The sequence below is a fragment of the Panthera pardus genome, unplaced genomic scaffold (assembly GCF_024362965.1).
Source record: "Panthera pardus isolate Hobbes unplaced genomic scaffold, ASM2436296v1 HiC_scaffold_16, whole genome shotgun sequence".
In the NCBI taxonomy this organism is placed as follows: domain Eukaryota; kingdom Metazoa; phylum Chordata; class Mammalia; order Carnivora; family Felidae; genus Panthera; species Panthera pardus.
Window position 1 is genome coordinate 150833510 of NW_026526721.1, and position 23031 is coordinate 150856540.

The 23031-nt window shown below is 39.9% G+C and overlaps 1 protein-coding gene across 1 annotated transcript in view; it reads left to right on the plus strand.

Moving 5' to 3' along the window:
* The first annotated feature begins 2249 nt into the window (after positions 1-2249).
* SCN10A (sodium voltage-gated channel alpha subunit 10) overlaps positions 2250-23031 on the plus strand; it is a 94332-nt gene continuing 73550 nt past the window's right edge. Inside the window, exons 1-3 of the mRNA XM_053903974.1 lie at positions 2250-2519; positions 3764-3891; positions 6916-6996. Coding sequence (XP_053759949.1) covers positions 2250-2519; positions 3764-3891; positions 6916-6996 — 479 coding nt within the window. The remainder of the gene's footprint in view (positions 2520-3763; positions 3892-6915; positions 6997-23031) is intronic.

Genomic DNA, 23031 nt, shown 5'->3' on the forward strand with positions numbered 1-23031 from the left:
CCCATCCTTAGGTGAGTTTCAAAAGGCACCTCATTAACATACACAAGACATCAATTAGGAAATTCTAAAGGTTTTAAGAGCTCTGTGCTAGAAATGGGACAACGACCAAATACATATTTCTTATTATAAACCACATCACACCTGCCCTATCCTCTATCATCTCAAGGAGACCCTCATTTGTACCCTTATTTATATCCACCTCCATTTAGCAGCCCTGAATCTGCTCGCCCGCCTAGACCATAGGTCTTGGCTAAAGACCAACCAGGTATTTCGGTCACCAGTGAAATGACAAATGTGAAACACCCATTATCAATTCAATCACCTTTGGTTGACTTTGTTTCTTCTTAGAAACTGCTTACTCACCACAGCTCAGAAATCTGAGTTAAGATGCCTTTATGGCCCATCCAGAAGAGATCCGGTGGGTCCTTTTGTAGCCTAGAAATCCCAGATACAAGGCAAATACCTACAGAAGCTTAACCCTCGGAAACAACCAAATTCCACTCTTGTTCCTGTCCCTTGAGTACGAGCTCCCTGAAATTTCTGGCCAGTGGTTGCCCTAATTCTGATAACAGAAGGGTGGAGGTCCCAAGGACTCAACAAAACCTGTGAGGAGTCAGTTTCTTAGGATGGTCACTCAACAATAACACCCAGCCACTTGATGCCAGGTCACTTCTTGCCTAATACACTCAACACTGGCTTCTGACTTGCCTCCAGAATCCAGGAAGACTTTCCTCTAGACTGTAGAGCTGTTGGAGCAGGTCATCAAATCCTACCCTGATCTTGTAGCCCTGACCTTCGCTCCATCTCATGTCCACAGTTGCACTGGCTTCCATTGCCTCTCAAAGATAGAACACCTTCAACAGCTTCAGCTATGAGCTTATCAAATGCAGCTCCTAGATCTCACCTTAGACCTATTGAATGAGAATCTTTGCATGTAGGGTCCAACAATCTGTATCTTAACTCACGCTCCCTATGACAATGATGCAGCTGGTACAGCACCATACTGTGCCCTGGCATTTGAAGATCACTGCACTAGAGCAGGTGGCAAAGCGAGATTATCCACAGAGCCGATGGTGACTGCAGAGGACTAAGAGGATGGATGACTCTTGCAGGACTTTCAGATCTAGCTTCCCTAGAGTAAGTAGAAAGAATGCCACATACACTGCTCTACCCATCTGTGATGGCAAACATTCTGTTTGCTTCCAGACTAGTGCTAGTGGTGGCAAGCTTCCTGAGAACATCGCAGCCCATAGAAAACCTAGTCATTGGAGTACCTTTCAGGCTTTGTATGGACCGTGGTGGACCAGAGTCCCAAAGATCCTGTCTGGCAGCATTAGAGATCGTGTATTAGATCAGGATTTTACCAACTTATGGGGCCATACGACAGTTTTAAAATCATCATGACCTATTAAGTCATCGATAGGCTATCAGGAGATGTGGGTGCACTTAGATTAAAACAAACGGCAAAAAATGGGCCCATGAATCAATCATTTGAAGAAATAAGCAAACTCTTATTCATATGATTTTTTCAAAGAAGAAAAAAGTGTTTAGGAAAATTAAATCTTGTGATTTATTAAGAACAGAAAAAAATACAAATATGCTGCCAAGCTTAGAGCATTCAGCTGAGAGCACACTCTCAGCTGGCAAATGCAGCCATGTGCCAAGGAGCTGGGCTTTCTTCTCTCCCTTGCTGTCACATCTAGGAATGGTTGTCTCTTCTTAAAAGCACCCAGTGCGTAACAAAAGGACAATAAAACATGCTAATGCCTTCCATACTTTTAAACAAATGCTTCTCAAAGGGGGAACTTTTTACTAGCATTATGTTTGCCACAGATCACATGAGCCAGTCTTTAATGAATGCAGGAGAGTGCCTACTGCTCAGTGGTGATAGAAACAAGAAGAGAGGGCAGTATGGCTAAATCATGCAGTGGTGATGGTGGCAGTGGTGGTGGTATTACAAAAGACGAAGGAGTAATGCTTTATAAGCTCATGGAGGGCATAGCTTGATCCTGAGATGCCTGGAGGAGGATGGAATAAACAGTCTCCCAAGAGTTCCACAGGGCAGTAAGGCTCTGGGGAGAGCTCTGTGTGAGTTACTGAGGAAGGAACTGGGTCAGGAGGCTGTTCTAGCAACAAAGTGTCAGTTAGGAAAGAACTGGAGGGAGAGGGCCAGTGGGCAGGCTGTTACCTCTCTGTGGTGATATCCACTCTCATAAGAGTATAAATTCTTCCTGAAAAAGAATGAGAAGATGGCATTCCCCTTTGGGTCCCTGGAAACTACCAACTTCCGTCGATTCACTCCAGAGTCCCTGGTGGAGATTGAAAAGCGAATTACTGCCAAGCAGGCAGCAAAGAAAGCCAAAGATAAGCACAGAGAGCAGAAGGACCAAGAAGAGAAGCCTCGGCCCCAGCTAGACTTGAAAGCTTGCAACCAGCTGCCCAAGTTCTATGGTGATCTCCCTGCAGAGCTGGTTGGGGAGCCCCTGGAGGATCTGGACCCCTTCTACAGCACACACCGGGTAAGGGTGACTGGCTTGAAAGGCTGTTCTCAGTTCTGGGAGAGGAAGCCTCTGCCCCACTCAGCCTAGGGAGTTCTCCTGCACCTGGATGATGTGGCTATCAGCTAGACTCAGTTAATGACAAATATACCCAACTCATCTCTTTGACACTCTTTGCATCTTTATAATATTTATGGGAGAGGCTAATTAAACTCAAATCCTCAAAAGCAACAATTGCTGTAAATTTTTCAGAGGAAGCTGGCTATTCTCTTGGATGACCACTGGCCTAGGATCTCCTGTTGGGTCTCTTTGCAAGTGGGGAGCAGAGATCCTGAGGTTGCAGGTGGGGGTAGAGTATGGAAGGGTAACAGAAATTAGGATGGTTTAAACCAGTGGTCCTCAAAGTATTATCTCAGAACGTCTGGGGTTCCCAAAACTGTTTCAGTGGGTTCGGGGGTAACACACACACACACACACACACACACACACACACTCACACATGCAGTATAAGCAAAAGGGTATAAACAGTAACAAAAACTCCTTGGGGTCCTCAATAATTTTTGAGAGTGTTAAAGGGTCCTGAAATCAAAACATTTGAGAACCACTAGTTTAAGTAAGAGCTGGTTCATGACAATTTCCCTGTTTGTATTGTGTCTTAGATGTTCCACACAGCCAAAAAAAAAAAAAAAATGTGTGCATGTTTGGGAGTTGAGGGACACGAGTTAGCCATCTCAAATATGATCTACAGAGAAAATAAAAAGGCACTGGAATGTCTTTCTCCCTCCTCTCATGGGCCAAGAGCCCTTACCTTCCCAGATGCTCACAGGGAACCAGTGGAGGGTTTCAAAAGCAAGACCTAGAAAATGGAGAGTAGAGGGAGTACCCCAGCACCAGGGATGATCCACTGATCAGGGAGGAATGTAATGCAGCCAGACCCACCTTCCTGCTGCCAGAATCCTGGCTGTGGGCCTGATGCATCCTACCAGCCCCAGGTCAGCTGCCTGCCCATTGGGCACTATTAATGGGCTCATCCTGATGCACAGTCACCCATGGGGACTGAGGTCTTGCTAGGAAGGTGAGGATATGGCTCTTTATCCCCGATCCCTTCTAACTCTACCCTTCCACTTGGCTCTCCACTGATGGATGCATGGTTCCCAGAACCCTTCTTGCTCACAAGCCCGAGATGACAACATGCATGCTTAAAAACCTGGTTGTGTGAAGACCATGCTTCTCACTGTAGGTCCTTCTGCTTTGTTTTGTTGTAGACGTTTATGGTGCTGAACAAAGGGAGGACCATTTCTCGGTTTAGTGCAACTCGGGCCCTGTGGTTATTCAGTCCTTTCAACCTGATCAGAAGAACAGCCATCAAAGTGTCTGTCCACTCATATCCTTTGCACTGTTGCTTCTTCCACATGATTCCTTTTAGAATCAGGCTTTGCCCAGTGTCCAGTACCTTCTTCAGAGGTTAGCAGTCGAGGTTTTCTCTAATTGAATCCTGAAACAATGAAATCATTAAATTGGAAGGAAAAAGTGTTTGTGGCTTTAATGTGTTCAATAGCAGTCCCAAGACAGAGGAGGTGCTCATGCAAGCCACAGGTGGGTTTGGGTTCACCTAAACTAGTTGGGACACACCTATGCACGCACGACCCCAAAAATGTCCTGCTTATGAAGGAGCTTTGCTGATGCAAAGCCAGGCACATTTTTGCCATATGAGGCCTGCTCGTCTCACGACATAATAACCAGTCAGAAGGCCCTGAGGGTTCTTTGGGCAGATGAGATAAGCATGGGTTGTTACTCTGTGCCTTAGCCGTGCTGGGAAGTGGCTGTTTATTGGGCAAAAAAACAAGACCTGCCAGAGGACAAAGAGGACAGACCACAGTGGGTGGAGCATAGATTGTTTCAGGGGGACCACATTGGTCATGGGGCACGGCCAACATCCCAAGCTACCCCAAACTGCAAGCAGGTTAAAAAGGTCAGTAGACCAAAAAAATGTCAGTAGTCCAAGGTTCATGTCACTGGGGAATATGGTAATGGTTAGAGACAAATCAGTCAAATGTCTGTGTTTTATTAACTGCTTTTAGGGAGCTCCAGAATCTGCCTTCAGTTTTTGGTTTATTTTGTTTTGTTTCTCAAGGCAAGCCAAACTAGGTCAAAAAAGAGACTTTGGCTCGGTTTCCAAGGATCTTCCCTGGTGACTGTCCAAATTGGAAGTTCCTAATGACAAATTCAGCCCTGGCTTCCAGGAGGTTGATTTGCAAGAACAGCCTTGCCTCAGCTGCCTGACAGATGGTAACCAGCCTCTTCTTGGGAGACTCCAGTAAAAGGAGCTCTCTCCCTGCCATTCTGGGGCAGCTTGCTGGATTGCTGGACAGCGCTCAGCGAGCGGGTAACTGGCAAGGACTCCTCTCAGTGTGAAACTTTGCTGCTCCGTGTACTTGCATTATATTTTCTTTGCCTTTGTGGCCACGTGGTGGGAGTTATATTTTCTTAATTCAGTCTTGGATTTTCTGGTCCTATATAAGGATATGTAATGGTAACAGTAGGCTGCCATTTGCTAAATACCTCCTAAGCATCATCACGGTCACAGGTACAGAAACCTTTGAAGAAGGGACTAGCATCCCCATTTTACAGATGATGCAACTATTATTCAAAGGCATTAAATAAATTGTCCAAGGTCACACAGCCAGTTAAGAGGTCCAGCCTGCATCCTGCCTAGAACAGTATCAGCGATAAGTAAGTAGGCAGTTAATGGAAATGAACTGAGGCAATTTATTCGCTCAGTATGTCGTCTCTACTTGGGTGTTTTTTTTTAAATACATATCCAATTACATAAAAACTACAAATAAAGAAAAACGGCAAATAGACAAACTCCTCTCCACGCATCCTGGTTGAGTTACATCTTAATCAGCTGTAAGAAACAGCTAATTAGAAACAAAATCCCTTTAAAGAGCCGAGTGACCAGTGCATATTCTTTTCATCTTGAGGTTTGATGAATCAAAATTGCTGGATGGAGTCATAGCTGGACAGAAAAGCCATTGAGAGTCTCCTTCTCGCAAAAGCCTGCATTTATATATTTAAATCTTATGAACTTGGTAGCTGCACTCCCAAAAGATATTCTTCAAGCTATGGAATTCTCCATGTCTTATTATTAATATCTCACCAAAACTGTAATTCTAATCAAATTTTCTATGCATGTTTCCACAAGTAACGTTATACCTAATACATTACTTTTAAAGGTTTGTGGAGTTGGAGATACAATTTTAATTTAATCCTTGGGTTAACATTTTCCCCCCATGTGAACACATTTCTTAATTTAATTGCAAGTCAACAGGAAAATATGGTTTAATTAGCAGAATTTCCCTTTTCAGAATAGATGTGTTCCTAAGTAACTGTAAAACAGGGCACATTAAAGACATTTACAGAAAACTAAAATAGCTTTAAATACTTCTGCTCAAACTGAAATGATGAAAGATGAGTCGTTCACTCTCTCCGTAGGTCAAGCTTATCTTTGGGCTTTGTTTTTCTTTAGGAAGTAATTGTTAGGAACCCACGCTAGTCCTGAGAAAAATGTCCAACGGGAGGAATTGATCTCTGGGTTTTCTCTACCAACCTTTCTTTCCATCTATTTACCCCTTTCCACTCGCCTTCCTCACTATCTCCTTCCCTTTGTGGTAGTCCCTTGGTGCAACCTCGAAAATTCTTCTCTCTGTTTATACAGAGTTGTCTACCACAGCTTGATTCCATCTGGAATTTTCTCCTGGAAATTTCCTCTCTGGAATTTTCTCCTGGATCCAGCATTTTCCTTCCTGTGCCTGCCCCCACCATTCCTAGCCAGAGGTCTGTTTCCTCAGTGTGACTGATCTCAGCTAAGTCAGGAAAACAATCTGACTGAATTAATTCCCATGAAAGCTGGTAACCCTCCCTTTACCTCTAACTTCTTAGGAGTATTTTCTTTATCTTTTGGGAAAAAAGAGGCATAGGCTGGATGTAATTCCAGAATATATTGTATAGTGAAATGAAGGTGTCTGGGAAGCAGGCCATTTTGGAGAAAGGATTCTTGTTTCCTTCCTTCTTGCTCAGGGTTCTGTTATCAAACAATCTGAGGTCACATCTCAGCACCATGGTTGACTGGCTGTATGACCTAGGAAAAATTATTTAAGCTTTTTCAGCCCATTTTCTTAGTTCCAACATGTAGATAGAATAGCTCCCTATAGGTTCAGTTGTATTAGAAATAATGTGGATGAAGTAGCCAGCCCAGGATAGGCACTCAGTAAATGCCAGCACTTGCTATGTGACAAGGCCATAAAGCTGATCCTAGCTAAAAGCTATGAATTTAGTAGTTCAGTGTCAAGGTGATCATGGATGATGTCAGAGAAACATGGTGACTCTCAGCTTTTCCTTAACGCAGCCCTCTCAGGTGGTTCAGTTTATTTATTACGGTCACTATTTTGGTCAATTGTGTGGGCATGACCCAAACCGAGCTTCCAGAGAGAATTGAGTAAGTAGATTTGCTGTCACTGTCCTTCCTGTGCCTCCTCTTTCTGTCCTCTTTGTCTCTTCCTTCACTTGGTGGCTTTTTTTCTTGTCTTTTTCCTGCTGGTCTCGTTTGAGTATTGCAGACTTTATGATGGTTAGATACTTCCTTCTTCTGTGGACTTTGGTTCATAAACACACATGTGATTGTCAGCTTTGAAGAACTGCAGATTAGTGGTTCTCAACCTTGGAATCCCCTGGGGGAGATTTTTAACATATTAATGTCTGGGTCTCAGTCCCAGAGGGTCTGATTTCATTAGTCTGGGGCGGCCTGGGCAGATGAGCCTTGCCACCACCCACTCCCCACATTCACCTGCTAGGTACACACATCAACCAAGTTTAGGGAAGGCTTACTCTGAGAGGCAGGAGCAAAATTGAGATGGAATGAAGAAAAAATGGTTCTGGAACATATTCAGAAAATTACCCGTGAATGAAGCTATTTATGTTATCATGGCTCATACACTTCAAAGTGCCCTTAATATTCCTGAGAATATTCTATTTCCCTGGGTTAGCAGATGGAACCTCTGTAGTTTCAGAACATAGCGGGGCCTTTCCAGAAACATCCTGCACCAACAAATCCGAGAGAGGTGCCCCTAGCTCAGTGCAAGACTGACGTACCTTTGGTATAATAATAGGAACTCTGTAGAGCTTTGTCTTTTTCCACCTTTTAAATTTAAAAAAATTATTTTTTCTGATTATAACATTAATGCATGCCACAATAGAAAATACAGTTAACCCTTAAACAATATAGGTTTGGTGCGTGTTCACTTTTTACATGGATTTTTTCAATAAATATAGTATAGTACTGTAAATGTATTTTCTCTTCCTTTTCTTAATAACATTTTCTTTTTGCTAGCTTACTTTACTGTAAGAAGATGGTCTCTAATACATATCACATGCAAAATATGTGCTAATTGACTATTGATGTTCTCGGTAAGGCTTTCTGTCAACAGTAGGCTATTAGTAGTTAAGCTTCTGGAAGTCAAAACTTATATGTAGATTTTTACTGTGCAGGGGGTCAGTGCCTTTAACTCCTGTGTTGTTCAAGGGTCCAATATATGCTTTATTTCTTTCTTTTAATTTTCAAAAAATCTTTATTTTCGAGAGAGAGAGAGAGAGTGGGAGTGGGGGAGGAACAGAGAGAAAGGGAGACACAGAATCCTAAGCAGGCTTCAGGCTCTGAACTGTCAGCACAGAACATGATGTGGAGCTCGAACTCGTCAACCGTGAGATCATGACCTGAGCCGAAGTCAGATGCTCAACCGACTGAGCCACCCAGGTGCCCCTGTGTTTTATTTTATGAATAGATTAGAGAGAATAATCATGTAGTCATCTTAATTGATGCTGAAAAATCATTTGATAAAGTTTGATATGTTTGTGATTAGAAATATCTAGAAAGGAAGGAATATAGGGAATGGCTGTGCTCTGGTGAGGGGTAATGACACTGAAGGAGGTAGAAAATATCATACTTAATTGTGAAACATGGCCAGCTCTCCATTTGAGATCAGAAACAAAAAGAAAAAAAAGAAAGATGTCTGTTTCATCAGTTCTATTTAACTTTGTAAAGGAGAGCCTAGCCAGCATAGGAAGGCAAGGAAAAGAAAGAATAAGAAAAGAAGTAGCAAAGATACCATGATTTGCAGATAATACAATTGTGTGCATAAAACAACCAACATAATCTAGAGATAAACTATTAAAGTTATCAAGACAGCGTAGCAAGGTAACTGGGTACACATTAATATACGTAAATGAATTGCATGTCTATATCTAGCAAGAAACAATGGTTTTTTAAAATACCATTTACAAAAATAAATAAAAAATAAATTTAAAAAATACCATTTACAGTGGCATTTTACAATACAAGTATCTAGAAACAAGATTATCAAAGTATGAGTAAGATCTCTACAAAGAAAATTATGAAAAATACTGAGTGATATGACAGAAAACCCAATACATGGAGAGATGTATTATATTCCCGGATTCAAAGTCACAATATTGTAAGACTCCTCAAAATGACTAATGAATTTAATGCGAGCCCAATCAAAATCCCAACAAGTTTTTTTTTTTATTACTCAATGAATTGACCTTAAGATTTATCTAAAAATGTAAAGAGCAAATGATAGCCAAGACGCTTTTGAGGAAGAAAATCAAGGTGGGAGAAGAAAACTGGCCCTACTGGGTGTACGAATGTACCCTAAAGCTCCAATAATTGAAACCAGGTGCAGTGGAGGGTAAGATTAGTCAGACTAGTGGGATGGAATCGAATTTGCGTTAAAGGCAGCACCGCGGAACAGTGGAGACAGGGCAGTCCTCAACATGAGATGCTGGAGAATTCAGTATCTCGATAGAAAAATTACTTTGAACATCCAACTTTATGCCGCATACAAGAATCAACTCTAGGTGGGTGAATAAAGTTTTTTGCGAAAGACAAAAACAGAAGGCTTTTAGGCAAAAACAAAAGGAGAATTTCTTCATGACCTCAGGTTAGGGGAAGATTTATTACATTCCCACAAGAAGCACTAACCACAGAGGGGAAAACTGATACAGCGTAGCTTACTAAAATTAAGAATGTCTGTTCATGAGAAGGCAACTTTGTAAGAGTGAAAAAGCAAGCCTACTGAGTAAGAGATATTTGCAACGCATAAACCTAAAAAGTGTTTATATCCAGAAGACTGATTCTGCAAGTCAATTAGAAATACATCAGAGCAACCAATTTTGAAGTGAGCAGAATATTTGTATAGATATTTCACAAAAGCAGAAACCCAAATGGTCAATACACATATGAAAATATCCTTAACCTTTTTCTTAACCAAGGAAATGCAAGTTAAAATTACACGGAGAGAGATTGGGACACCTGGGTGGCTCAGTTAAGTACCTGACTCTTGATTTCAGCTCATGGTTCATGGGTTTGAGCCCCGCATGAGATTTTCTCTTTCTCCCTCTCTCTCTGCCCTCCCACATTCTCTGTCTCTCAAAATAAATAAATAAACTTAAAAAAAAAAAACACTTAAAAATTGCACTGAGAGATTATTATCTACTCATCAGATGAGGAAAACTTTAAATTGTGACAATAGCAAGTATTAAGGGTATGGAACAACAAAAACTCATATACCGCTGGTGGAAATGTAAATTTGTACATCTTTGGAAATCAGTGGATATCCTCAAATAAAGGTGAAGACACACATATACTGTGATTCTTAATTATACTCTTAGGTACATAAACTCAACAGAAATATGTATGGGCACCAGGATATAGCTACGAGAAAGTTTATGAACACTGTCCATAAAAGCCCCAAACTGGAAACAACCCAAATGTCCAAAAATTTTTGGTGCATTAAATATCCTTCTTATATTCTTAAAATGGGATAATGTATAGCAATAAAAATGAGTAAATTACTGTTCCACAAAACAAGGAGGAAAAAAGCCAGACATAAAAGATTACATAAGTATGATTCCGTTTATACAAAATTTAAAAACAAGCAGAACTTAACTATTTTGTTTAGAGGTGCTTACTTGGAGGTAAAAATATAAATAAAATCTCTAGGGCAGGGGAGGGAGGACATAGTTGGGAAGGGGCTTATGGGGTGCTCATAATGTTCCATTTAGTGACATGAGTAGTTGTCACACAGCCACTATGGACTGGATTATGCTACCCCCCCCCCCCCAACCCATATGTTGAAGCCCTAACCCAAGTAACTGTATTGGAGAAGGGACCTTTAAGGAGGTGACAAGGTTAAATTAGGTCAGAAGGGCAGAGCCGTGATCCAATAGAACCAGTGTCCTTGTAAGAAGAGGAATGGATTCCAGGACTCTCTCTCTGTCATGTGAGGACATAGCAAGAAATCAGTCCTTAGCCAACCAAGAAGAGGGTTCTCACCAGAGCCTGGCCAGGAGAGACCCTCATCTCCAATTTCCAGCCTCTGGAACTGTGAGAAGGCAACTTCTGTTTGACCACTCAGTTTATGGTGTGTTTTTGACCACTCAGTTTATGGTGTGTTTTATGGTAGCCCAAGCTAATGTGCAAGCTTCCATTTTACAGTTAATTTATGGTCCATGTGCATTTTTATCATGCACATTAGATATCATACTAAAAAGCTTAAAAACAAAATGATTTTTTAAAAACGGCCATTGCGTAAAATACAGACTACTGAAAAATATAAATCAGAAGAGAGTAATTAGGTCGAGAAATGTTGGTATCTTAGCTTATTCTCTCTCTCCTTCTCTCTCTCTCTCCTCTCTCTTTCTCTGTCTCTTCCTCTCTCTCTCCCTTTCTCTCTCTCTCTCTCCATATATATAAAGTTGGAGATCTAATTGGCTTTATCAAATGATTGGTGAACCAGGCAGCAGCCTATCTAGCAAGTAGAGAGGAGTTGTACAAAGTAGAAGGTTTTTATAGGTAGGGGAATGAGGGTAAGAAAGTTATTAGCAAAGGAAAAGGATTATTCCAGAGGAGGCAGCTTGCTAGGGGAAAAAGCAGGTGTCTTCTCATGTAGATCACCTCACCTTTCTTTTGGGGATGGAGAGGACCCCAGTGACAGACTCTTCGGTGCTGATAGAAAGAACGATTTCCCGGCTGACCAGTCAAGGGGAGATGGAAACTCCGTAAAGATTGGGTTTTAAGCCCTGGTTTGGGAACTCTAAGTGGCACCATTTGGGGCCTGCAGTTTTCTTAACTATATATAGGCTGAGATCATATAGCATGTAAAAATCTCTATCCTTATTTTGAACTTTTAAGGCAAAGCATTTTCTTTCAAAAGTAAGAGTTATTTGGGGATTCTGGTTAAATATGGAAGATGGCATACATATGTTTTACCCCAACCCTCTCAGAACGCCAATAAAATGACAGCATGGGAATAAGAATGGTATAAATATACAAGAACAAAGAGAAGGAGAAAGAAAAGCACGGAGGACAAAGATGTCAAAACAATCTCGGAAGGCCAGAAGTGGGCGGAGGCCTGGCAGAATGACTCAGCTCATCAGGACTTGTTAAAGGAGATGCCCGCAGAGAGGGATAAAAATGACGATGGAGGCATTTTACCCCCTAAAACCACAGAGGCCCTGAAAATGTGGACACAATACAAGTAACAATAACTGGGAGTGGAAGGAGGAAAGAACGTGGGAGCGGGGTACGCTCACTTGCTGCTGCTTCTATAATAGCAAGAAGTGAAAGAGTATTCTTTAAAGTAGACAAATCAAGGAAGGGAAAATGATTCTATCCAACAGTATAAAGGTAAGCACCAAAAGCGTACGATTAAACACAATCAGGTGATGCATAAAGTGGGTGGGAAAAGAAAGAGAGTTAACAAATGGAAACAAGAGATATTATATAGATAGTGTACTAAGGAAAATGCACTACACGGTTTTAGTTATAATTATGAATTTGTACTTATAAAGGCAACCAATAGAACTAAAATAAACACTGTTCTAAATTTAGAATCGTCTGGGCACAAGAAGCAAATCAAACATGTCACACAATACCATATTTTTAAAGAACTATTAAATATATAACTTGAAGTTATATAAACAAAGATCAAGCAAATCTGTCGTGTCAATAAATATAAATGGATTTGACTCCTCTGTTCCAAAAACCAATCACACATATTCACAAATATGTGACATAACAAAGCAATATCCAGTATGTTGAATAAACAGTATACTGCTCCAGGCCATATGGAGAAGTCAAAATTCAAGAGTGCACAGGGGCACCTGGGTGGCTCAGTCGGTTAAGTGTCCAACTCTTGATCATGGTTCACGAGATTGAGTCCCGCGTGGGGCTCTGCTCTGTCAGCTTGGGGTCCTCTCTCTCCCTCTCTCTCTGCCCCTCCCCCACATTCTCTCTCTCTCTCTCTCTCTCTCTCAAAATAAATGAATAAACTTAAAAAAAAAGATGGACAAAGATATAAGCAAAGGCATACAGGAAGGGAGGGACATGAGGTGTGAATATCAAAGAAGGTGAAATTTGAGCCAAAACTCATTAAACAGGATGAAAATGACACTTTGTAATGCAAAATAATCCAAAAGAGTAATGTGTGTCTTTGCAACAAATAATGTGGCGCCGGTGTTCATAAATCAAAAATCATAACGGTATAAAGGTAAATAGACAAAAACATTACAAGGACCAGAGAGTATAATTAATTTCTGCCTATGACAGACCAAGTGTTTAAAAAGTATGTAAAGATATAGATGACCTGAATATGTAATTCATAAACACATCTGATTAATATATATCAAACTCCATTTTCCCGGAAAAATGGAGAATATACTGCCGTACATATTGACCAAATGTTAAATCACAACAAAACTTCAACAATAATACAGGCAACATTCTCTCATCACACTGTTATAAAGTAATAATAAAATTAGAAGAAAAAAAAAGAAAGGCCTTTCCATTTGGTAATGTTGAAAACCTTTAAACTCTTAGATTAAAAAACACTACAAACTCAAATTATAGAATTTCTAGGGAAGAAAAAATTTAAAAACTATACCCAGCACCTATAAGGTTAAAGATGTATTTAGGGGTTAATCCATAGTATTGAAGCAGAGAATATTTATATCAGTATAAAATGAAGAGAATTATTTAAGCACCTGATATAAAGCTAAAAAAAGAAAAATAAAATAAATGAAAGGAAAATGAATTAATAATGTAAAAGAAAGAAGAGCAAGTTAAGAAATAGAAAAACAGTAGAAATAATAAATCCAAAAGCTGTTGTAAAATGTATGTGTAAGACATTTATACTGAAAGATGACAACACACTAAGAGAAATTTTAGAAGCATCAAATAACTTGAACAATATCTCAGGGCTCCTGGGTGGCTCAGTCCGGTAAGCATCCAACTCTTGATTTCGCCTCAGGTCATGATCTCATGGTCACCGGGACTAAGCCCCACATCATGCTCTGCACTGACAGCACAGAGCCTTCTTAGTATTCTCTCTCTGCCCCTTCCCTGCTCACACACGTATGCGCTCTCTCTCTCTCAAAATAAATAAATGAATATTTAAAAAATTAACAATATCTCATGTTAAGGAAGGGATTAGAAGACTCACCAGCTGTTAAAATGCCAGTGCTACCCAAATTAATCTACAGAGCCAATGAAATCCCAGCAAAAATCCTACCAGCCTATGTTCCATAGAAATTGAATAGATTTCACTTACATGGATGAGGCCAAGTTTATTTAACTATTATCCTATTAATAGGCATTTATGTTGGCCCTAATCAAGATAATCCTCATATTTTGCCATCACGATTCTTCAGTGAGTATCCTTCCTTACTCATATCTTTGCACAGTAACATGGGTACATGTGAGGGACAAATTCTCAGAAGTGGAATGACTGGGTCAAAGGGACATGCGGTTTTAATTTTTGAGATATCACCAAACTGTTTTTCCAAGGTTGTACCAATTTCCATGCCCACTACTATTAAATGCATTCTTTATCAGATTTTGCATGAACTGAATTGTTGACAAAGCTTCTTTTATAAACACACGTTGAAAAAATATATACATAAGAGATAAAAATCCACCTCTCTGGTTTTATTTCTAGAAACTTATGTGGCAGGTATTGGAGGATGTTCAGCATCCTGGCCTCATGAAAATTATCAGATTCCAGATTTTATTTTTGAAATGCAAACTGATAACAGCCATTGGTTGCTGGGAGCCCAAAGGAAAAGGATAAATGTCCCTGGGATAGACTGGGGCTACAAAGATCATGCTGTGTATTCTTGAGGAGATCATAGCCAGTGAGGAATCAGAAGCTGGTTCCTACCACCCTGTTCTTGATACAATGTTTTGGACACAAGCGTTTCCCATCTCTTATCTCCCTCCCCAGACATTATACATCCCTGAAACATTAGCTTTATACTGCTGCCTGCTGGTAAAGACTGCCTTCCTGCCTATCTATCTGCTTGTTTCATATATATATATATATATATATATATATATATATATATGTGTGTGTGTGTGTGTGTGTGTGTGTGTGTGTGTGTGTGTGTGTGCGTGCGCACACGCACGCACGCTCAGAAATAAACTGGAGGGACGCCCTGGTGGCTCAGTTGGTTAAGCATCTGACTTCAGCTCAGGTCATGATCTCGCAGTTCGTGAGTTCAAGACCCATGTCAGGCTCTATGCTGACAGCCCAGAGCCTGGAGCCTGCTTTCTAGTCTGTGTCTCCCTCTCTCTCTGCCCCTCCCCACCCCCCCCTCTCTCTCTCTCAAAAATAAATAAACATTTAAAAAGTAAAAAGAAAAAAAAAGAAAGAAACTGGAGATACACTGCAGTCAGAGGGGAAGGATATATCAGATTGGACCCCAGTTGGAGATGAAAAATGCAGGGGGATATTCTATATTCTCTCTATATTCTCTCATAAAGAGTCACTCCAAAGGCCCTTTGAGGCCCTGGGATGCCCGTCACTAACCATACTGAGAATCTGGGGAAACGTTTGACAAAATACAGCAATTTGGTTGCAGGGAAAAGCACAGCGGAAAGATATATATTTTCTTACCTAGAAAGGAACACACGAAATGAAACTAAACCCATGGCAAACAGGGGAATGTTTCCCTGGCACCGCACACATAAAGTACTGTTTCGTGTCTTTTCAAATGAATATGAATGATGCCATGTTGTGTGCACTTCAGCTGATGCTTTTTTAATTTTTTTTTAATTTTTAATTTTTAATTTTTTTAATTTACATCCGAGTTAGTTAGAATATAGTGCTGTAATGATTTCAGGAGCAGATTCCAGTGATTCATCCCTATGTATAACACCCAGTGCTCATCCCAACAAGTGTCCTCCCTAATGCCCCTGGCCCATTTAGCCCATCTCCCCACCCCAAACCCCTCCAGCAACTCTCAGTTTGTTCTCTGTATTTGAGTCTCTTATGTTTTGTCCCCCTCCTTGTTTTTATATTATTTTTGCTTCCCTTCCCCTATGTTCATCTGTTTGTATCGTAAATTCCTCACATGAGCAAAGTCATGATATTTGTCTTTCTCTAATTGGCTAATTTCACTTAGCATAATACCCTCTAGTTCCATCCACGTAGTTGCAAATGGCAAGATTTCATTCTTTTTGACTGCCAAGTAATACTCCATTGTATATATATACCACATCTTCTTTATCCATTCATCAATCAATCGACATTTGGGCTCTTTACATACTTTGGCTATTGTCAGTAATGCTGCTATAAACGTTGGGCATACCTTCGAAACAGCATACCTGTATCCCTTGGACAAATACATAGTAGTGCAATTGCTGGGTCGTAGGATAGTTCTATTTTTAATTTTTTGAGGAATCTTCATGTTTTCCAGAGTGGCCACACCAGTATGCATTCCCACCAGCAGTGCAAAAAATATCTTCTTTCTCTGCATGTTTCTCCGTAACATCTGTTGTTACCTAAGTTGTTTATTTTAGCCATTCTGACTGGTGTGAGGTGGTATCATTGTGGTTCTGATTTGTATTTCCCTGATGATGAGTGATGTTGAGCATTTTTTCATGTGTCAGTTGGCCATCTGAATGTCTTCTTTGGAGAAGTGTCCATTCATGTCTTTTGCCCATTTCTTCACTGGATTATTTGTTTTTTGGATGTTGAGCTTGATAAGTTCTTTATAGATTTTGGATACCAACCCTTTATAGAATATGTCATTTGCAAATATCTTCTCCCATTCCGTCGGTTGCCTTTTAGTTTTGCTGATTGTTTCCTTCGCTGTGCAGCAGCTTTTTATTTTGATGAGGTCCCAGTAGTTCATTTTTGCTTTTGTTTCCCTTGCCTCTGGAGATGTGTTGAGTAAGAAGTTGCTGTGGCCAAGGACAAAGAGGTTTTCTCCTGCTTTCTCCTCGGGGATTTTGATGACTTCCTGTCTTACGTTTAGGTCTTTCATCCATGTTGAGTTTATTTTTATGTATGGTGTAAGAAAATGGTCCAGGATTATTCTTCTGTATATCGCTGTCCAGTTTTCCCAGCACCATTTGCTGAAGAGACTGTCTTTCTTCCATTGGATATTCTTTCCTGCTTTGTCAAAGATTAGTTGGCCATACGTTTGTGGATCCATTTCTGGGTTCTCTATTCTGTTCCATTGACCTGAGCATCTGTTTTTCTGCCAGTACCATACTGTCTTGATGATTACAGTTTTGTAATACATTTTGAAGTCTGGGATTGTGATGCCTCCAACTTTGGTTTTCTTTTTCCAGATTGCTTTGGCTATTTGGTTCCATACAAATTTTAGGATTGTCTGTCCTAGCTCTGTGAAGAATGCTGGTGTCATTTTGATAGGGATTGCCTTGAATATATAGATTTTTGGGGGTGGTATTGACATCTTAACAATACTTGTTCTTCCAGTGCAGGAGCATGGAATATTTTTCCATTTTTTTGTCTTCTTCAATTTCTTTCATAAGCTTTCTATAGTTGTCAGTGTATAGATTTTTCACCTTTTTTGTTAGGTTTATTCCTAGGTGTTTTATGGCTTTTGGTGTAGTTGTGAGATCAATTCCTTAATTTCTCTTTCTGTTGCTTCATTATTGGTGTATAGGAATGCAACTGATTTCTGAGCGTTGATTTTATATCCTGCAACTTTGCTGAACTCATGGATCAGTTCTAGCAGTTTTTTGGTAGAATCTTTTGGGTTTTCCATTTGGAGTATCATGTCATCTGTGAAGAGTGAAAGTTTGCCTTCCTCCTTGCCAATTTGGATGCCTTTTATTCCTTGGTGTTGTCTGATTGTTGAGGCTAGAACTTCCAACGCCATGTTGAATAACAGTGTTTAGCTGATGCTTTTTAAAAATCAATACTGTGATTTTGAGACTGGTCTAAGTGGATACGTGTAGACTTATTTCATTTATTTTTTTTTTACTGCTATATAGTATCCCATAAAGGTATTCTGTATTTTCTGCTAAGCATCATAATATTTCTTTCTACATTTAGATATTTCACACCACCCCCTAGACTTGAATGCACACACACATGGCTTGAGATAAGCTTCTAATATTTTTCTGTGTGGATTATCCCAACACCATTTTTAATGGATCATTGTTTCAAAGTGATTCCTTCTACTGCCTCCATCTTGCACCAGATTCTCATGCATACTCAGGTCTGTTTCTCCCGATTATTTATTTGTTACTCCGTCAGTCAACACCACACTGATCTGAATGCCACTGATCCAAATGCTTGATAATCTGTTGATCTGGTTGATCTGGTTTGATCTGGTTGATCAAAACACCCATCCTTATTTACCTTCTTGAAAATCATTAGTGCTTGGGGCGTCTGTGTGGCTCAGTCAGTTAAGCGTCTGACTCTTGGTTTCAGCTCAGGTCATGACCTCACAGTTCATGAGTTCGAGCCCTGTGTCAGGTTTGGCACTGACACAGCAGAGCCTGCTTGGGATTCTCTCTCTCCCTCTGTCTGTCCCACCCTCCCTCAAAATAAATAAATAAATAAATAAATAAATAAATAAATAAATAAACTTAAAAAAGAAAATCAGTTCTTCCTTCTCTTTACTTTTCTATATCAATTGAAGGGTCATGTTTTCAAGCTTTTTTCTTACCAATCTGTTGAAACTTCGATTGTAGATCCACTGAATTTATTTATTACCATTGGGAGAATCGCCACATTTATGATGTCAAGCCTTTCCTCACATCAGCATGGGATATCTCCCAATTTATACAGGCCTTCTTTTATATTCCTCTATAACATTATGTCTTATGTAAAGGACTTAACATTTCTTATCCTTAGGTACATTATCATTGTGGTTGTCCTTTTGAGTGTTTATTTTTATTGCTAAAATATGTCAATGTTATTAATGTCTGCATATTGGTTTTGCACCCAACAACCTTGCTGAGCTCCTGAACAAGTTCAACATTTTCCTGTAGATTCTCTTGGGTTTTCTATTTAAACAATTATATCATCTGCAAATAATGATGAACTTGTTTCTTTCTTTGTGAGTCTTATACCACTTGTTTGTTTTTCCTGTCTTACTGAACTGACCAGACCTTCAGCACAATGCTGAATTGAATCTACAGTAATGAGTGTTATTTCCTTTGCTCTTGATTTTTAAAAGTATGCTTCTAATTTTCACTATTATCATGATGATTATGGGATTTTTATAATTAGCCTTTATCAAGTTATGGAAATTTCGTTCCACTTCTGGTTTGTTAAGAGTTTCATTATGGGGCACCTAGGTGGCTCAGTCAGTTAAGCGTCCAACTCTTGGTTTCAGCTCGGGTCATGATCTCATGGTTCTTGGGATTGAGCCCCATGTGGGATTGTGGTGTGAGAACAGAGTCTGCTTGGGATTCTCTCTCTCCCCCTCTCTCTGTCCCTCTTTTGCTCTTGCTCTCTCTCTCTCAAAATAAATAAATATATTTTTTAAAAAAGAGTTTCACAGTATGGAGGTTCCTCAAAAAATTAAAAATAGAACTACCCTACCACCCAGGAATTGCACTAGGTATTTATCCAAAGGGTACAAGAGTGCTGATTCAAAGGGACACATGCACCCCAATGTTTATAGCAGCACTATCAACAATAGCCAATGTATGGAAAGGCCTCAAATGTCCTTTGACTGATGAACAGATGAAGAAGATGGGGTATATACATACACAATGGAATATTAATCAGTCAGGGAAAGACAAATATCATATGATTTCACTCATTTGTGAAATTTAAGAAACAAAACAGATGAACAAAGGGGAAGGGAAGCAAAACTAGTATAAAAACAGAGAGGGAGACAAACCATAAGAGTCTCTTAAATACAGAGAACAAACTGAGGGTTGCTAGAGGGGTTGGGGTGGGGGGATGGGCTAAAGGGGTGAGGGCATTAAGGTGGGCAGTTGTTGGGATGAGCACTGGGTGTTACTTGTAAGAGGTGAATCACTAAATTTTATTCCTGAAATTATTATTATACTATATGTTAACTAACTTTGATTTAAATTTCAAAAAATTGAAAGTGTGTGAAGGATGTAAAAAAAGAGTTTCATTATGAGTGGGTGTTGGTTTTTATCAATATTTCTATTTTATTAAGATTATCATTAGCTCTTTCATCTGTTAATATAGAAGGTTACATTAATAAATTTGCCAATCTAGTTTTAATGGCTCCAGCTTGATCATTGCTGGATTCAACTTGCCAGCATTTCACTTGATCTATCTTGGTAAATGAGGCTGATTTATAATATTCTCTCATAAATTATCCCTTTGGGTTGCTTTTCCATGTCTCTGCCTCACTGTCTTCCTTCGGTATTGTTCCCTGGAACTCCAGATTCCTCTCACTCTGTTTTGCACAGTAATTCAGGTCTCTCCCTCCCCTACAACGTCTCTCAGTAAGTTATCCAGGGAGCTCTGTTGGTCACAAGTCTCTAAATCATTAGCCTCTAAACCGTTTGACAGATTGAGAAGGAAAAGCACAGATAATTTAAAAGCCTGGAATGTAAGACTGACCATAATTTTCATAGAATTTCTGTCTTTTCATGTTCTTAAAAACAGTGTGTGTGTTTCAAGGACTGAGAGTTCCTACTGGTTAACATGGACTTGATCATGGGTAGCTTATTCTACCTAATGTGTTTGATTGTCATCTGACAGTTACTGTTTACATTTGTTAGGCTTGCATTGCCTGATATCACAGTTCAAAAAATGGAATCATTTCAAAAGTGGCTTGCAGAAATACAACAATAGCGATGAAAATAGAAAAAGTAAACCTCACAATATGAAATAAGGTCACAAATGTGAATAATGAATGGACTCTGTCATAAATACAAAGCTGGAATCTGCAGGTCATGAGACAAGTGGACGATGGATGTGGATAATCTCACAAAAGCAGATAAAAAATAAATGAGAAAATAGCATGACAATGAAAGATGATCATTGAATGTTATTGGATCAGCGAACCTGTTGTCCTAGTACCCAGTTTATTACCTGCTAATAACATTTTCATCAAATAATAATAATCAGCTACCCAAACTGCCATAGTATTTTCCAACAAAGCTTATTGACCTCACTTCTAAACCAGTTGACTATTTTTAGTACAAAAACAAAATCAGGCTTTCCAGTACAAATTGCCAAATTTGATGTTAAAGGTTGAAAAGAATCAAAAACTATAGTGTGCCCATTCCTCCTATACCCTTGCTGGTAAGACATGAAACCCGCTTCTAAATCAATGACAAATATTGTAGTTGGAAAGAAAGCAGGAAGAAATTGGTAGAATTCCTTTAACAGAACCACTGGATTTCTTTTAAGGTGACTGCCATTTAAACTCAATGACTGTTATAGGGGCGCCTGGGTGGCTCAGTCAGTTGAGCGTCCGACTTCAGCTCGGGTCATGATCTCGCAGTTTGTGGGTTCGAGCCCCGCATCGGGCTCTGTGCTGACAGCTCAGAGCCTGGAGCCTGCTTCAAATTCTGTGTCTCCCTCTCTCTCTGCTGCTCCCCTGCTCCTACTGCCCCCCCCCTTAAAAATAAATATTAAAAAAAATTTTTTTAAGAAATTAAAAAAAAATCAATGACTGTTATGTACATATAACTAAGCAGACATTTTACTTTACAGTTTAATAACACTACGGGCATATCAGTTTTCTGTAGACATGCACCATATATGTGAGAGAGAAGTGCTCAATGACTTTTTTGTCTTATTCATCGTATGAAGCTCATTTTAAAAGAAGAGACTTCTGGCTTAATTAATTAAAGATCAGCTTGGAAACCTTAGAAAGGTATGTTAGCTTGTACACCAATGTTCATAGCGGCATTCTTCACGAGAGCCAAAAGGTAGGAAACCGCCCAAATGTCCATCGACGGATGAATGCATAAACCAAATGTGATATATGCATTGTATGGACAATGGACTATTGTTCAGCATTAAAGATGAATGAGATTCATTCATGCAGCATTCACATGCTACAACATGGATGAACCTTAAAACATCACGCTGAGTAAAATCAGCCAGACACACAAGGACGAATCGTATGATTTGTATAATTCCTCTTAGATGAGGTACCTAGAGTAGGCAAATTTATGGAGACAAAAAGTAGAATTGAGGTTGCCAGGGAGCAGGGGAGGGAGGGATGGGGAGTGGTCGGAGTACAGACCTTCTGTTTGGGATAATAAGTTCTGGAGACGAGAGTGGTAGTGATCACGCAATGTTGTGAATGTACTTAATGCCGCTGAATTGCATACTTAAGATGGTGATGGCTTTTATTTTATGTATATTTCACCACCATTGGAAAAAAAAAAATAGATACATTGAATTGGTACCGAAGAAGCTCCAGCCACACGGTCAGCAAGGAAAGGCATCACTGTACAAATGAAAGACGTTCCTTCCAAATGCAGTACACCCTTTACTGGTGGAAAACAGTGGGGGTCCACAAGCATGCCTTCAGACCCTGAACTGCCTTTGAGCAACACAGCGGAAATTGTGAATACAAACTGTGGCCTCACAGTGTGAGTTTCCTCAGCCTCCAGGGCTGAAATCAAAGTGAGGTTCTGTTTTCCCACACTGAATTGCTCTGGCTGGCAAACCAAAAAGGCTTATAGTGTTTTCAGACCATGGGGGAAGGGAAGGGGGAAAAAAAAATAGTTACCAACAGAGAGGGAGGGAGGCAAACCACAAGAGACTCAATCACAGAGAACAAACCGAGGGTGGGGGGGGGGGGGGCGGGGAGAGGGAATATGGGTGATGGGCATTGAGGAGGGCACTTGTTGGCGTGAGCACTGGGTGTTGTACGGGAGCCGATCTGACAGTAAATTATATTCATAAAAAAATAAAATAAGGGGTAAAACCTTTTTAAATGACCGTTTCTCCAAATACACGCGATGTGTCTTAGTAATACATTCAGGATTTTGAATAGTATGGATCTTCGCCTTTAGGACCTAACCTCGAGATTTTTTAATGAGTAGCCATCAGGATATCTTAAAACTGAGGAAGTGGGGCAAACAGCTCCAGGGCTTAGAGCTTGACTTTTTCTCAATACCCAGTGATTTTCTTCCTTCATCGGGAATATCTTTTGCATTTTAAAAAATCACATCAACATGCCACAA